Source organism: Corvus kubaryi, unplaced genomic scaffold, assembly GCF_017639235.1.
Source record: "Corvus kubaryi isolate FWS band 111438036 unplaced genomic scaffold, C.kubaryi_AGA036_p1.0 37260, whole genome shotgun sequence".
Lineage (NCBI taxonomy): Eukaryota > Metazoa > Chordata > Aves > Passeriformes > Corvidae > Corvus > Corvus kubaryi.
The window spans coordinates 8,045,843-8,061,455 of NW_024581077.1; the positions used below are offsets into that span (position 1 = coordinate 8,045,843).

The 15,613-nt window shown below is 42.0% G+C and overlaps 2 protein-coding genes across 2 annotated transcripts in view; both read left to right on the plus strand.

Annotated features, from left to right (window-relative positions):
• Positions 1-92: 92 nt before the first annotated feature.
• Positions 93-4,864, plus strand: RHNO1 (RAD9-HUS1-RAD1 interacting nuclear orphan 1). Its single transcript, XM_042024288.1, has 3 exons — positions 93-382; positions 1,603-1,871; positions 4,059-4,864. Exons 2-3 carry the CDS (start codon positions 1,704-1,706, stop codon positions 4,707-4,709), a joined length of 819 nt encoding a protein of 272 aa, XP_041880222.1. The 5' UTR covers positions 93-382; positions 1,603-1,703; the 3' UTR covers positions 4,710-4,864.
• A 211-nt stretch (positions 4,865-5,075) lies between these two features.
• TULP3 (TUB like protein 3) overlaps positions 5,076-15,613 on the plus strand; it is a 32,339-nt gene continuing 21,801 nt past the window's right edge. The window contains exon 1 of the mRNA XM_042024287.1: positions 5,076-5,189. Within this exon, the coding sequence (XP_041880221.1) occupies positions 5,149-5,189 (41 nt within the window). The 5' untranslated portion in view covers positions 5,076-5,148. The remainder of the gene's footprint in view (positions 5,190-15,613) is intronic.

Sequence of the window (15,613 nt, forward strand, 5' to 3'; positions counted from 1 at the left end):
AGGCGGGCCGGGCCAATCGGCGCGCGCGGGGCGGGGCCAGCGGGCCGGGCCAATCGGCGCGCGCGGGGCGGGGCCGAGGCGGGCCGGGCCAATCGGCGGCGGCCGCGGGGGATACGGATGCGCGGACGGGACGGAGCCGAGGCCGCTGCTGGGATCGCGTTGTCCCGCCCGCTCCGTCCCCGTCCCGGGAGAGCCGCTCCCGCCCGGCTGCGGCACTGCCGGGAGCGTCCTTCAGCCATGCCGCCCGTGGCTGGGAGCCCTGCCGTGCGCCCGGGCCGCCGGCATTGCGCTGACTCCTGGTAAAGAGCTACGGAGTTTTACCGTTTAACGTGTGTGTCACGGCTGCACCGGACTAGGAGGGACTGAACACGCTGCGACTTAGGTAAGCAGTAAGGCTGTTGCAGTCTCACACGTTTCTCATAAAATGTTCTCAAATTTCCTTGTCTGTGCTAATCAGTGATAAGTCAGGTTGGGTGAATTGAGCTAGTTGTGCCCAGGTGGCCAAGAAGGCCAGTACCATCCTGGCCTGTATCAGCAATAGTGTGGCCAGCAGGACCAGGGCAGTGATCGTTCCTCAGTACTCAGCACTGGTGAGACACTTGAGTGCTGTGTCCAGTTCCGGGCCCTTCACTTCAGAAAGGACATTGAGGTGCTGGAGTGGGTCCAGAGAAGGACAACAGAGCTGGTCTGGAGCACAAGTCCTAAGAGGAGCAGCTGAGGGAGCTGGGGGTGTTCAGCCTGGAGAAAAGGAGGCTCAAGGGAGACCTTATTGCTCTCTACAATTGCCTGAAAGGAGGTTGTAGGGAGGTGGGGGTTGGTCTCTTCTCTCAGGCACCTAGTGATGGAACAAAGGCACATCATCTTAAGCTGCACCAGGGGAGGTTTAGGTTGGCCATTAGGAAGAATTTCTTCACGGGAAGACAGACATTGGAATTAGACATTGGAATGGGCTGCCCAGGGAGGTGGAGTCACTGTCCCTGAAGGTGTTTAAGGAAAGACTGGATGCAGCACTTAGTGCCATGGTCTAGCTGCCATGGTGGTGTTCGGCCATAGGTTGGACTTGATCTCAGGGGTCTTTACCAACCTAATTGATTCTGTGATCTGTTTTCCAATGGAAAATTAAATACAATGTTACTTCAATTCAAACGTATCCATTAGGTCAAACAAACAAATCATGCAAGATCTGTAGAATACAGGAGGGAGTTCTGTAACAAAGAAAAGACCAAAATTTCTTGAAGTTAAAAAGTATAAGTAGTTAGCAACTAGAAAGGGAAAGAGTTCTGATTATATTGGCCCGATAGTATCTTCTTGGCATTACAAACCACAGTGAATTAAAAAAAATAAAATAAGTTTTTTTGGTTTTTTTTTCTTTTGATAGCTGACTTGATATAGCTGGATCAGGAGGTCAGCTGCTCCCATTCCTGCAGTGCATTTCTAAATCTACCTGAAAATTGACAAAAGGTTCAAGAACTACTGTTGGGAAAAAATCTGCCTTGAGATGTGTACAGTGTGCTGTTGCATAAATGTTTTGCCTTTGTTAAAGGCTAGATCTGAGATTTCCAAACAAGTCTGTCTTCAAATCCATTTGTTTGCTTTCTACAGATTCGAGAGCACTTTAGCATCTCCTCGGGGTGCTTCCTTCTTTCTTCAATTGGCTCCAACAAGCATCATGAGGTTTCTAAGTAGTTTTACCACACCTTTTGATGCCTCCGAAGAAGAAGTGTACCTACAAGGCCAGGAAGGCAGAGCTGGTTTTCCTTGAGAGGCCACGGGCAGGACCCATCCATTGTTATGAAACTCCACTGCATTCGGCCGAGAATCCCAGACGTGTGCCTACAAAACCTGTGGACCAGAACACCTCTGCTGCCTGGGTTGGTATAAATTATCTTTTCTCCAGCGTCTCACGGCAACAGGTTTCAAGTTTCTCCTGAACGTCCTAACAGAAAGTTACCTGTTCTGGATATGGAAAATCAGTAGTGCAGACCTGAATTCCCTGTATCAGCCTAAAGCATAAATAAGTGCTTGAGTTGCTTCACATTCTAAGAACAAGTACTAAGGTCTTGGTTATTTGAAGACATGAACTGTGGGCAGTCTGTACTGGTTGATGACTGTTTGTCTTCTAGAAAAATAATTCCCATCAGGAAATCACTGTTTTCCTAGGCAACTGAAAACCCTGCACGTAATAAACATTAGGGGAGATTTTTCTTATTGGCTTGCTGTTTGAAATAACTGCTGAACTCTAAATGTTACATGTTAAAGTACTGGGTGCATTGTTTAAGTCTGACACTGCTAAATTTAGAGAACATAGGTTTTCATTTCAGAATTATTTGTTCTAACCTGCCCTCTTTTCCATTCTCTGTGTTTTGAATAGTTTCTCTCCATACCAATCTTCTGATGGGTTCCTTTTCTGTTTGCAGTGTCCTAAAATCCTCCTTATGTTGTGTAATGTAAAGATTTATTTTTTTAAAGCAAACAGCTGCAGCAAAGACAGACTGTTCCTATACAACAGCAGTCATCACCTAGGGGAGCTCTGTTTAAACATTATTGCTGCTTGACTCTGCTCTTCACAAAGCAAGCTCAGGAAGTGTGGTTTCAAACCTGCATGAAACATTCCTTTGTTCCTGTTGACCTGGAGGTATTTTTGTGATGTCTTAACCTTGAAGTAGAATATCTTCAATTTTTTCCTCTTTTTTTTTTTTTTTCCCCCCACATGCTTGAGGCAGTTCGCTCTATAGTTTCTTAATCACTAAGTAAAATAACTGCTGTGAATAAGCATTCTTTTTGCTTGGAAGAGGTGGAAACATCCACACTGGTAGCTCTTTGATTCCAAAAATACAATGATTCTAAAATTTTTTTGAAGCTACCAGCACTGAAACTGTTAGATCTTTTTCAATTTGGAAACTGTGGTAGGTTTGTAACTTCTGGAGGCATCCTCTGCAGAGTGTCTGTCAACTTCCTTCAGTGGAAACTGATTTTCTGCTCCTCTCTTTTTGGCATTATCTAACCTCTTCACACCTTTTCCACTGCTAGGTTCCCACATAGGTAAAACCTACCCTACATGTTCTCTGAAGCTAGGAAGCCATATCCTTAAAACCAGGGAGTATGTTAGGTATGTGCCAGGATACAGTTATTACAGAATCACTTCTCTTTTCCTGCACAAAGGCTTTGCATTCAAACAGTTCAGCTGACAGCAGCCAATTGCCATCCTTAGTTAAATTGTACTCAGTTTTTTGAGGAACTAGGTAGTAACTTAGGAATGCTGAAGGAGATCTGTAGTTACCGAAGCAAGAACTGAGTTTGGTCTGCTCTTGGGAAAAGCAAATTGGAATCTGAAATGGAGTCTGACTCTTTTGTTGATAACCAGGAAGACAAAGAACATTGTAATAAAAGGATTTCCAGGGTTTGAGTAAGAGTCCAGAATCATTCAAAGAAATACAGACTGTTGAGCTTGGACCATCTCTATTACAGAAAGTTGATTGTAGAAGTGGGTTTGGGGTGATCTGTTACTCCAGAATGCAGAAATTAACTATGTTTTGAAACAAAGCTGTTTTGGGGGAAGATTTTGAACACCATATTAACATAATCTAAGGGGATTGAGCTAAGTGGACATTCTTTAATCATTTCATGCTGCTCTCTCAGTTCAGCCTCTACTTCTTTAGGGAGGCTGAGGATTTAGTTCATTGAATCTATTTGAATTATGCTAAGACACAGAAAGAAGAAGGATCCATTCTGAACTTTCTTAAATCTGCAGGGGTTCCAGGAGTAGACACCACTTAGATTTCCTTTAAAACCCAAATCTTGAGTTCTTTATGAGTTGCTAGAGAATAGCTCACTTGCACCCCAACGACTTTCCAGAGAAGAGTCACAGAACACGATGTTGAAGCTCAGAGGTATCTCTTGCATAGTAGATAACTTTGTTAGTGACTCATTTGCTTCGCTGCAGAACAGATTACCCAATGAACACAGTGAAAAATGGTGGGGAAGTAGAATCAGGTAGGCATTACTTGTCTGGAGGAAAGGGTTGGGTTTTTATCTTATTATTATGTCTTTCCCTTCAGGTGTGCCCACAATTTGACACAACTAAGTCAGTGGTGTTGAAAGCATGCCAGAAGAAGCATCGTGGTCCTCACAAGCCCTATAATCATGATGCCAACCACAGTTCATTTCATGCAGGAGGAGCTTGTCGAGGAGCTGTAGCCTGCAGATTTCCTCCTTTAACTTTTGAGAATCCATCAGGACATGCAGTACCTCAGTTGGATGATCCAAATCGCCTGAGAAAGAATGCACAATGCTCTCACAACCAGCCTAAGAAAGGGACAGCAGCAAACGCCAGCATCGAGGTGAAGAGTCCAGATAACAGTGGAGAGCCTGCTCCCCAGCCTGTGGAGCAAGAAGTCCTTAGTCCACCAGATGCAGAGGCTGCACAGGCTCCTTCCCCAAGGAATGGGAGATGCAGCAACACTCTGTCACAAAGTAGTCACGCCTGGCATCCAGAAAAAGAGCTGCCGTTTGGTATTGAGCCCTGTGGGAGACGGGAGTCGGCAGCAGTACTGGTCACTGATACTCCCGAGCACGAGTATGGAATAAAGGTCACCTGGAGACGGCGGCCTCACATAATGAAGTACCTGCGGCAGCAAGGGAAACTGAGCGCTGCTGATATTCTGGTGAAAGCAAACATCGAGCTCTCGAGGAGACAGGCCCACGCCTGACCTGGCGGGAGCAGCCGCTCTGCTGCGTGCAAGGACACGCCCGAACAGACGATGTCGCTTCGGGGGCTGAACAGGGGACGTGATTTTAGCTAGGCCCGCTACTGCGCCTGGCAGAGCCTCCGTGAAACCCCGGGGCGGGCGCGGGGGAGGGTCTTGACGGCGGGGGGGGGTCTTTTGTGGCGGTGCTCCTGGGGAAGTGTCTATGGAAAGGGCTTTGTGCCCCACGTGGTTCTCGCCAGGCCCGTTCCCCGCTCCCGGCGGGCGGCTCCCGTGGGGAGGGACGGCGGGCGGCCGTTGTGTTCCGGTGCGCGTGCGCGGCGCCGCGGCCAATCGGCGGGCGGCGTGCTCGCGACCCCGGCCAATGGCGGCGCGCCTCAGTGCCGCGCGCCGTTGCTAAGGGCAGCGGCAGGCGGGGGCCCATAGCAACGGCGGGGCCGCGATGGACGGAGCGGGGGGACCGGGCTGTCCCGCCGCCCACAGGTGAGGGGGGCTCGGGGCGGCGGCGGCGTCCGCGGGAGCAAAACGGCCTGGGCAGGGGCTGCCTCGCGCTGTAGCAGCGCCCGATGCTGGGATGAGCGGCCGCAGCGGGGCCCGGGCGGGCGGAGCCGCACGGCAGCGGCCACGCTGCCTCGGTAACACCCGCGTCCCGCAGGCGGGCGACAGCCGTGCTGCTCTTTTATGCGCGGGTGTGTTTTATGTGCTTCACTCCTCAGCGTTGGCGTGCATCATCTAAATACTTGTAGATTAAACCGGTTTTGTGGTGTCTCGGTCCACTCTTGATTTCTAGGCGCTGCTGTGAAGCGTTTTCGCGGTGTAGTTCAGCCTCTCTGCTCCTCCTAATGAAGCTCTCTGGGTATATATCTACACCGCTCTCGGTGTGCCTTTGCAAGAAAAAAGGAGGAATAACCTAAGTGAACTCAACTGATGTAATAGGGAGAACAGCTGTGAACTATGGAGAAGAGGTTTTGAAAAGACTTTATGCTGGTGGCACTTAAGTAGCTCAAAATAGAAATTATTTAAAATTAATGTGAGTATACAGGCAAGCAGAGAAAACAGGGTTTGGCAGAATTAGCGTGATTGCAAAAAAACTCAGTAAAACCTATCTTTTGTGCCTCTGATGTTTGGATAGGGAGAACTAAAGCGAGTAAAGAGAGAATCTAAACTTGAATTATAATGAACACAGTGTAGAAGGGAAACAGTATTTATTTATTACATACGTTATTACATTAGGTAATTTGAGGATGTAAAGCATCAATGGAGTTAGAAAGAGTCCTGTAATTGCTTGGATCCACCCAGTATGCTTTGGAACATTAGATTACTTCTTTATTCAGACTTGAAAGACCTTGGGTTGTCTAGCAGTTCTGGAAACAATTTTTAAGGAAATTATGTCCAGATACATGTAAATTTCCCTGCACAGTAGACGTTTAAGTTTGACAGAGTTGACAGTACAGGAAATAATGCTGCTTTTCTGATAACAATTCTACGGGCATAATTTCTTTCTGCTAAGAAACTTGTCTTGTGTACTTTTATGGGTGCCCCACAGAAACAGGCTATCCATCATGGCAGTTCATGTGATAGCAGCTTCCCTCTCATCCCGGTTTATTAAAGAAACATCCATTTCTTTAGCTTTCTTAGTCCCTATGGTTAAAGTAAGAAAACTGGAATACATGAGCCTAAAGAAAAGTACATTGTTTTAAAATAGATCTGTAAGGCTTGTTATTTTTAGGAGTCTGACTCTGAACTTGGAGTATTCATCAGCACTGTAATACATTTGAGGAAGCCAAATGTCTGTATTCTTAGGAAGGTTCTTCTTTTTCTGAGATGAAGATAGTAAAATTATCCAGAAGTCACAAATCTGGTTACTAGAACTCTTGTTTGGTGAAATAATTGTCAGTTGTCCAAGCAGTGGATTTTATAGGAAAGGTAAATGTGATACATAATAACTGGCACTTCATGGCAGTGAAGATACTACGGGTAAAGCTTAACAAAGCTGTACCTGAGAACTGGTTGGCAGCATTTTTTTTTTTTTTTTGCCATTCTTTTCCCCCAGGGCTGGAATGCCTTTGCTATTGAGCAATGTGAAAAACACACGTAAAGATATTGAAAGTATTTTATTTCTGATGGACAGAGGTGAATATTACCAGTCAAAAATTAATGCATATTGTTTTGTAAGTGTGCTGTGCAATACATGATGATGGATAGATAGCAGAGGTCTTGGATTTAGGCCATCTACAGGCTGAGTCTTGCAAATACGGTGTTGTATTAGAGTTTCTTCCATTGGAGGTGGCTGCAACTGAAATTGCTCAACTTCATTTTAAAGTTTGACTTTCAGGTAGACATGGCATAACTGTCTTAATGTTTTAGAAAACTGTGAGCTTGATAGTGCTATTTCGTTGTTTTGATAAGTGCTATACCGTCTCTCTTATTTGGAGACTTAGCATGAAATTATGAATGATGAATACAGTAGAAACATTCAGACAAAAGTAATTCTAAATTATTGTAAGCTTTTAAAATAGTCTGGAGGAAATTTGTTTCTTATGGTAGTATGTATTTTAGAATCTTGGAGACCAATGGACTTTGCGCTTTTGCACACTAATCACACAGGATACAGGAATACTTAAAGCTTCCCACATGCTGCATTCCAAATGTGCTTCAGCTGCTGACTTGCAGATGTCATGTAAAAAGAACATAATTTTCAGGAGGTGAAAATCTTGACTGAGATCTACAGAGACTACAAAACTGGATGTCAAGTATGGCAGTCCTGCCATCATTTTGGTGCTTCCTTGGGATGTATCAGTTAGTGGCTTTCAGTTTGTGAACTCAGGAACTCTGTGATGCTTCCTCAGTGTCTCCAGAAGTTAATGAAAAAAACCAGCCTGTTGCCAATAAGCTCCATTTTCAAAATATTAAGAGCCCACGGATTAAGAAAAGTTGAAAACTAGTTTCAAAAGTATTATTGTTGTCCAGCCAAAAACCCTTTCCACATTTCAAAAACCTAAGTGCAGTTGAGGTTGTCAGGAATCTCCTGTGCTTGTTGGGCTTGAGTGTTTTGTATAGATGCACCATAATTATGATTTTGAGGAGAAAAAAGACAAAATATTTTGCTAATTATTTTAGCTATACTTGTAAACCAGAGAAGACAGAAGTTTAAAATTCCTTTTGAAAGCCTCTCAGCATCTCTGTTAGTCCTTGGGTATTTTTATTTAGCTGCCAGTGACCATCTTAAAATTACAAACATTTGTTAAATTCCAGGACTTAAAATTCTGCAAATCTTATCCTTAGATGAAAGAGAATTGGCTTAATATCCTGTTTGCTTCACCTCTTCCAGCTCTAAACATTATAATGAAGAAATCTGTCTGAAGTGAGATAAACCTGTAAATATTTTATAAGTGTCGTTGATACGTACTCCTCGGAGTACAGATTCAAGCGAAAAGAAAACCTTTTGCAATTCAATGCTGCTGCTGTTAATGTGAATGAAGGAGTCACCTCACTTCCTGTGATGTAGACAGCAGTGGCGCGAGAAAAGGCAACAATGTGTGACTAAAATTTTCAGATACAATTTGAGATTCACTTGGTAACAGCAATTGCAAAGAGGTATCTTATAGTTGAACCTTGTTTGAATTATCTCTTTAGTTTCTAGTAAGTTCTTTTCCCATCTCTGATCGTGTAGAATTTAGGTTAATGGGGACCCATTTTTTTATAGAGAGCCATTATTTTTCTCTTCTGCTTTTTTTTTTTTTTTTAAATCACTGTTGGTGTGGCTTTTGTAGGAGGGACAAATGCGCTGACTTAACATAATTATGGCTTTGTATGTGTGAAAACTTCCTGCAACCAGCCTTGCATTGGGATAGCTCCAGACTTGTTTTGTCACTGAGGCACAGCTGAGTGATCTCCAAAATAAAACTGTGTTGCAACTGGGGTCGTGGGATGAATTATCTTCTAAGTGGATTTGCTGATAATGCCTGGAGATGTTGCCTTAGACTACTGCAAGAACATTTATGCCAACTCTTAGTGCTCTTTAAAACATATTCTGTGGGATGTTTGAACTCTTAACTGCCTGTGTTCTTGCTATAGGAGTCTGGGTGCTTCTATGTTCCTTTCTGACTTTGCATTCTCATGTGGTATCTGAGGCGAAAAAAGAACAAGAACTAAAATCTAGCGGTGATATCTTGTCGAGTCACCTAGTTTGAGATCAAAATGACATTTTGCTGTTTCTCTTTAATGGCTTTCCCTTTCAATTTTTCTGAAATTAAAAAACTGGATTGGGAATAAAGGTCCACAATCAGTTCTAGTGTGTCAGTTCAGAAAATTTAATGTTCCTTTCCCTATTTTTACTTTGAAATACTATAAGATGAGTAATTCATATGTGTGTAATTTATAAGTGTGATGCACTGGTTTTCAGGGAACTTTGAGTTTTGTTACCTGGTCTGGGTTAAGCATAGCATGTTCTATTTAACTGCTGACTTTGTTGCTAGGAGAGAGTAGTGGCTGCTCTACACTTCACTGGTTTCATGTTGTAATGGGGTACAACATCAACAAAAGCGACAGGCAAGGTTTAGTAATTCACAAACAGAAGATCACAGGAGACAGAATTCCAACCCCCTGGGGATCTTGCTTTCCTCTTTTATTGGGCAGAGGTGTTTGAGAGAACATGAAATAGAAAGGGGAGGTTCTGCTTGTGGAATAAATTTCTCTTTCTTTTCCATAGCAGAAACCTCGGTTTCATTAGGTTCACCTGAAAAAGCCTGAAGCACACTGCTCTGCAGTTGCAGTGGTGATTAGGAGCTGAAAAGTCCTGAGTCATGGAGTCACCAGCTGTGAACTCTTGAAGGAATATGCCTGACAGAGGCCTTTTCTTGAAAGAATTATAGTAAAAACCCAGTTGAAACCCCCTGTTTGGCTACACACTTAAAGATAAGTTTGTGTGTGTATTCTTATGGTTGTAATCCTCTGTGCCACCCTCCCAGCATCGATGGCTTTGATGGTTAATGGCTTGTGTGGATTTCTGCCTTCTCTTGGCCTTCCTTTCAGGAGAAGAATACTCCTTTTGCTTTAGGTTTGCAGAAATGAATTTATTTGAGACTTCTGGCTAAGGAAAACAAGAATCTCCTTTCTGTTCTCCCAGTGAAGTGTAGCAGAGAATGACACAGGCTTTTGTTTGCACTCTTCTTTATGGTCCGAGTAGAAGTCATACTAGCTTCTGTTCAGAGAGTGCTGATTTATCTTCCACGTTCCAACTTTCTGTTCCCTTGTTCCAAGTAAGAGGAGCTAATCTTTGGTACTTGTTAAGTCACTTTTTGAATGGTGTGTAAAACGCTAAGCAATACAGTAGTCAAAATAGTTCTGAGCTCAGTATGTAACCTTTTCATCATGCTTTTATTCCTGTTGCAGTTTCTTGTAACAGTCTGTATTCTTTATTGTCATCTAGTTGTGCTCTCAGACTCGAGATCTAAACTTGTGATCTCTAGAACCCAACCAGACACAATCACAGGCGCTGGAAGGGGCTTCTTGAGATGATCTCGAGCAACCCCACTGCTTAAGCAGGGTTGACTGGAGCAGATTGCACAGAATGATGTCCAGTTGTGTTTTGAGCATCTCCAAAGATGGAGACTCTACAATCTTCCTGAGCAACCTGTTCCAGTGTTTGACTACTTTGTCAGGAAAACTTTTTCTTGATGCTGGGTAGAATTTCATGTTTGTGTCCATCACCTCTTGCCCTGTCAGTAAGTACTGCTGGCTTTATTTGCTTTACACCCTTCCATCAGGTATTTATACACATGGATAAGTTACCTCCTGAGTCTTCACTTCTCCAGGCCCAGTTCTCTCAGCCTCACCTCATGTACAAGATACTCTGGTCCCTTAATCGCCTTTGTGGGCCTTTGATGGTTTTGCTGCAGTATGTCCATATCTTTCTTGCTCCCAGGAGCCCAGAACTGGACATAGCACCTCATGTGTGGCTTCACCAGAAGAGGGGTGGTGTCACCTCCCTCAACCTGCTGACAGTGCTGTCCCTAATGCAGGCCAGGGTGCTGTTGGCCTTAAGAGGGTGAATTGCCGGCTCATCGTAAACTTGTTGTCCAGCAAGACAATCTGAATCAATTTCTGAAAAATGAATCTCAACAAGCAGCATATGCTTTATTCTTTGTTTAACCATAATTCAGCTTTTCTCCTAGGGACCTTTTGTTTCCCATATGCTGTCGCTTTACTAGCAGGTTCCTGTTTAATCCACCTGAATATTAATTCTTCCTTGTTGGGGGTGTGTTTGTGTGGGTGTGTAATAGTGCAGAGTATGTCCCACTGCACTTCTGAGATGGTAATTTTATACAGGGGTTGGTTTTGTGCTTCCACAGATACCATTTTGAAACTGAAGACAGGTGTGATCTTTGAGTGGTCATTTTACCTTGCCTGCACAGTTCCATTTTACCTTACAAAATCACTGGAACAAGTACTGTAAAGAAAAGAGAAACTTGTGTCACCTGCACTGATAAATCCTCTTTTCTCCATTGACTTGGCTGTGGTCAGTCAGTACTAAACTGCATCATTGTTTACCTAGTTAGGTTTGGCATGTGAACAGTCACCCCAAAATGGATGCAAGTATGAAAAACATAGTGCTGCAAGGATAGGCTTGGATTAAATTCACTCCTTGTGTGGGTTTAGCTAACAAAAATAATTAGTGACCTGTTAATGTTTTATAACAAAAGAATGTTTGTAGCGTGTGCCCCTCAATTTCCTTTCTTCAGCACATTATTCCTGTTGCTACAAGTTTTTGGGGCAGCTGTTTTGCCACAATACAGGTGAAACATATCCATATACATATAGATACACAAAAAGAATATACATATATTCTTCAGAGCACCAACTTTTTCAGGGATTTTTTTGGGGGAGGGGTGGGGAAGGGCAGATGGTGGGTGTTTTGATTTGGGTTATTTTTTAATATGCTTCTGATCTATGTGGCTGTAAAGAAAAGTATCTGATAATTTCACATTAAAATTCCATTTTTAAGCCCGACGGCAGGTAGAAGCAGAAGTTTTAAAGGATTAGCTTGCATTTTGTTTCTTTAGGATCTTTTTAAAATTGTAAATTGATCTTTAAGTTGTAAATTGTTCAGGTAGTTGGTACAAGTTACAGGCAGGAATATGTAGTGCCTAGAGGATGCAGGTTTATTTTGAATTGAAGTAGGACATACAGATATCAATGCTTGTCTCTAGATGCTCCCTCAATCCACACTGGTCTGGCAGTTGAGTTTATTGTTCTTATTGGTTCATTTTATACCTATTTTCACATATTCTGAGATAAATCTTATTCAATCTGTATTATGTGGGACACAGTTTCTATACTAAAGCAAATCAAGACAGTCTTTTATTCACTCATTCAGAATTGCTTCCGAAACTAGGTGTTCACTCTTTCCATCTTGTTGTTCTCATAATATGTTCAGTACGTGAAAATTTTCCCAAATAAATTTTGTGAACCCTTTCTCAAAACAGTATTCTATTGGCATTAGTGTTTCTTGGGGTGGGGAGGGATCAAAGGTCAAACTGATTTCACTGGGAGAGGATTCTTTCTGTAAAAAAGGCAGATGCACTAAAACTTGCCCTTACTGAAGTATCAGCTGCTTGAAAATAATTTAACAAAATGGTGATGCAACTTCAGCTGTGTTGCTTAGAAATAGGTGTGGCATTTTATGGCTGACTTGCAGCAGATCAGTTTACTTTTAGAAGACTTACTGCTAATGAATTATGAAGGAAAGAATATCCTGTGTTTGCCAAAACCCCCCACTCTTCTGTCTTGGGGAAGGCAGAAAAATTTGGTAATCTTCACTCTTTTGGATGGTATGCTATGCATTTTCCCAAAAATGTGCAATTATAGCTGTGTCAGGACTCTGCCCTTTTGTGGACTGGAAGGTGCATTACAGATAAATTTTGTTCCTCAACCAGTTTCCAGAGACAGTATTGCAATTTTTGTTTGGAATATATCTTTTAAAAGATAAGAATCCTTCAACTAATGTCTTTTCTACAGCTTCTGTTTTCTTTCATAGCTGTAGTTCAGATGAGAATAATCCCCAAGAAAGTTTTTGGAGGCTTGAGAGTTTGAAAACACTTTCACACCAGCTGACTCCACGTTTCTTACTGAAGTTGCTTTTACTTGCACTTCTACAGCTAAAAATAAAATCTAGTGGATGAAGATGCGGGCCACAAGCCACATTCTTCTCATTCCCTCATTTTTAAGTTCTGAGAGTATTGCTGAGAGGCATAACTGCTGCTACCACATTAATAAACTGTCCTCCAAAGGAAAAAGGAATTACATGAGCTTTGTAAGACTCTTAATGGAAGCGGTCCTCTGTAGAGTGAGAAATGGAACATGAGATATTGGAAAGTTGGGAAAATTTGTGGACCAAAATGATGTTATTGTGCCTTGAAACTCATTTAAAAAAAGTAGAGCAATGGAAACAATTAAAAATTTAAGGATCTTGATTATTAATATATAGGTTCATATTCCCACTAGTATCAAAAGACTGTTTATTAAAAGGATTTCTTCGTCAGACTGATACAAAATTATCAAGCTTGTTTGCAACAAGGCACAGTAAACTCAAGATCTAGTTCACTTTAAAATGACCTGGAAGTTTCTGCTGAACACTTTCCCTGAATCTCCCTGCCCAACTATGGGCGATCTGAAACTTTAATACCTTCCTAGAGCTGTGCACAAACAGGTAAAATTTCCTAAGTTTTTCTCACCAAGATTTGAGTGCATATAGAGTGCTGGTATGTGCTATAAAGATACTTAGCTTGTTTTGCCTTTTAACTGTTCTATCTTTCCTTCTCTTGGGTCAGATTTTCATTTAAGGTTGGAGTGGGGTCTGTTTCTGGCAGCTAGTCTGACCTTCCTCCTGAAAGAGGCAGCCAACCTTACTTTTTCTTTACCAAACCTTCAGCTAATTGAATTGCAGGATAGATTTGGCTTATCTGGGAAAGTTTTAAGTCTTCAAGGCTTTGCTACGTTGTTTGTTTAGGAGGAGAAACTGAGTACAGTATTTCTATAGTGGAATATGAAGAATGTACATTTTGTTGAATGCAGGGAAAACTATCATGGTGTTTTCCTTTGTTTAATGTATTTCAAATCTGTCTTTCCAGTAAATTCTCAGTCATGCAGAACATTTTGTCTCTACAGGCTGCTCTTTCCTGTGGCTTTTCTTCCTTTCTCTGCTTATTGCCTCTCATTCACAACTGCAGCCAGTCAATTCCTTTCAAAACTAGTCCATGATAAAGACAATCTTTTTTTTCTTTTTTTGCCTCCTTTTAGCTTCAATAGTCAGTATATAAAGGGGATTTAATTGAAATAACTTGAAAGAAGAATGCTTAGCTCTCCCATCTGGGATAACCATGCCTGAAATAGGAGGCAAACCATAGCCTTAGTCTACAACAACAACTTTTAACGTAAAATAATATTCAAGCTTGATTAAAACCTGCTGTTTGCTGTTGAAAATCCTCAGCTCCATGAGTTATCCTAATGGTTAATTAGTCACAGTGTTAAATAAAAAAATTATTTGCAGTCTGAATTTGTTTAGCTTCAGTTATTTATGTCTGGATTTTATTGTCTTCTCTCTCATCAATGTCATTTGTACCCTCAAATCCATGTAATACAGTGGAGTGCATTGATTTTGTCTTGAATAAACTGTAGAATGCATTGAAATCTTGCTAAGAGGTGCACTTTCCAGTCCTTGGGCAATTTGTTCAGCTTTCTGCTGAACAAATTCTTCAGAGTCCTTTCTCTTGTGTGGACCTTGGGCAGAATGGAAGAACATTTTCAGGCTGGTGGATTGCTTTTCTACGTTCTGCTTTAATATCAGGGTTTTTCATTATTCTCAGAGTTGGATTATACTGTGAGTTTGTGTTTGGCTGATTCAATGGTAATTATTGCCAAGTGCTTAGAACGTAAGTATTTTGGTTGGTTTGGTTTTTTTTTTTCAAGTACAGCATATTCAGGAACACAGACAAGCTGCAATGAAAACAATGAGAGTGTTAACTCTGCCTATCCACAGTTTGTAATGCCAAAATTTCAGTGTTATTGGAAAATATGTCCATTCTGAAAGAACTGTCAACAGATGTAGTGTGCCTTTTTTACAGAAAGGAAAATAAACTACACAAAAAGGAAGCTTCAATTGCATATATGAATATCTGTTAAATAATTAGTGAGTTATGTCTTCATTGTGGTTGTTTACTATTCTGAAAATGGTTAGGAAAGACCAAATACATTTATAATAAGTTCGTTGCATGCCCCTGTTACAACACTTTAATTTCTGATTATGAAAGGAAAACCAGGCTGATTCTGATTTCAGTAGGAATTTGAGATGCTACCAGTTGAAAATAAAACTTTTTGCTCCATGTTGGTCTGTGTCAAATCTGTGAACCCCTTTGCGTCTTGCCATTTGCCATGTTTTATTAAATAGGTGCTTTTCAACTCTCATTTTTATTCTGTATCCTGGATTATCAGTAGTCTTTCCTTGTATGTTAGGTTCTGGGTAATTTTTCCTTTCTCTATGGCATGTGTCTGTTACCTGTAATGCAGCTCCAGTTGGATTGTAGGTGGATTCTGGCAAGTGTAGCAGTGGGGTCTGTGGGCAGGGTCTCGTGCTGCAGTGGTTGGGGAGAGGACATTGTTACAGACTGCTTGAAAATTTTCAGTTCTTATTTATCAAAGGTAAATGGGCAACTGGTTTGGTGGTTGGGATTTTTTCCCTGTTTTGAGCTGTGGTGGTGTAGCTGTGGAAATTCTGCTTCTTTTTCCTGTTCCTGATGGATATTTAATTCTTATTATTGCATATAAACCCTTCAAACAGAACAACAAGGCAAAGAGCACGATGGTTTGGTGTGGGCATGTCCAAAGAGCACTGATCTGTGTTGTCAGTC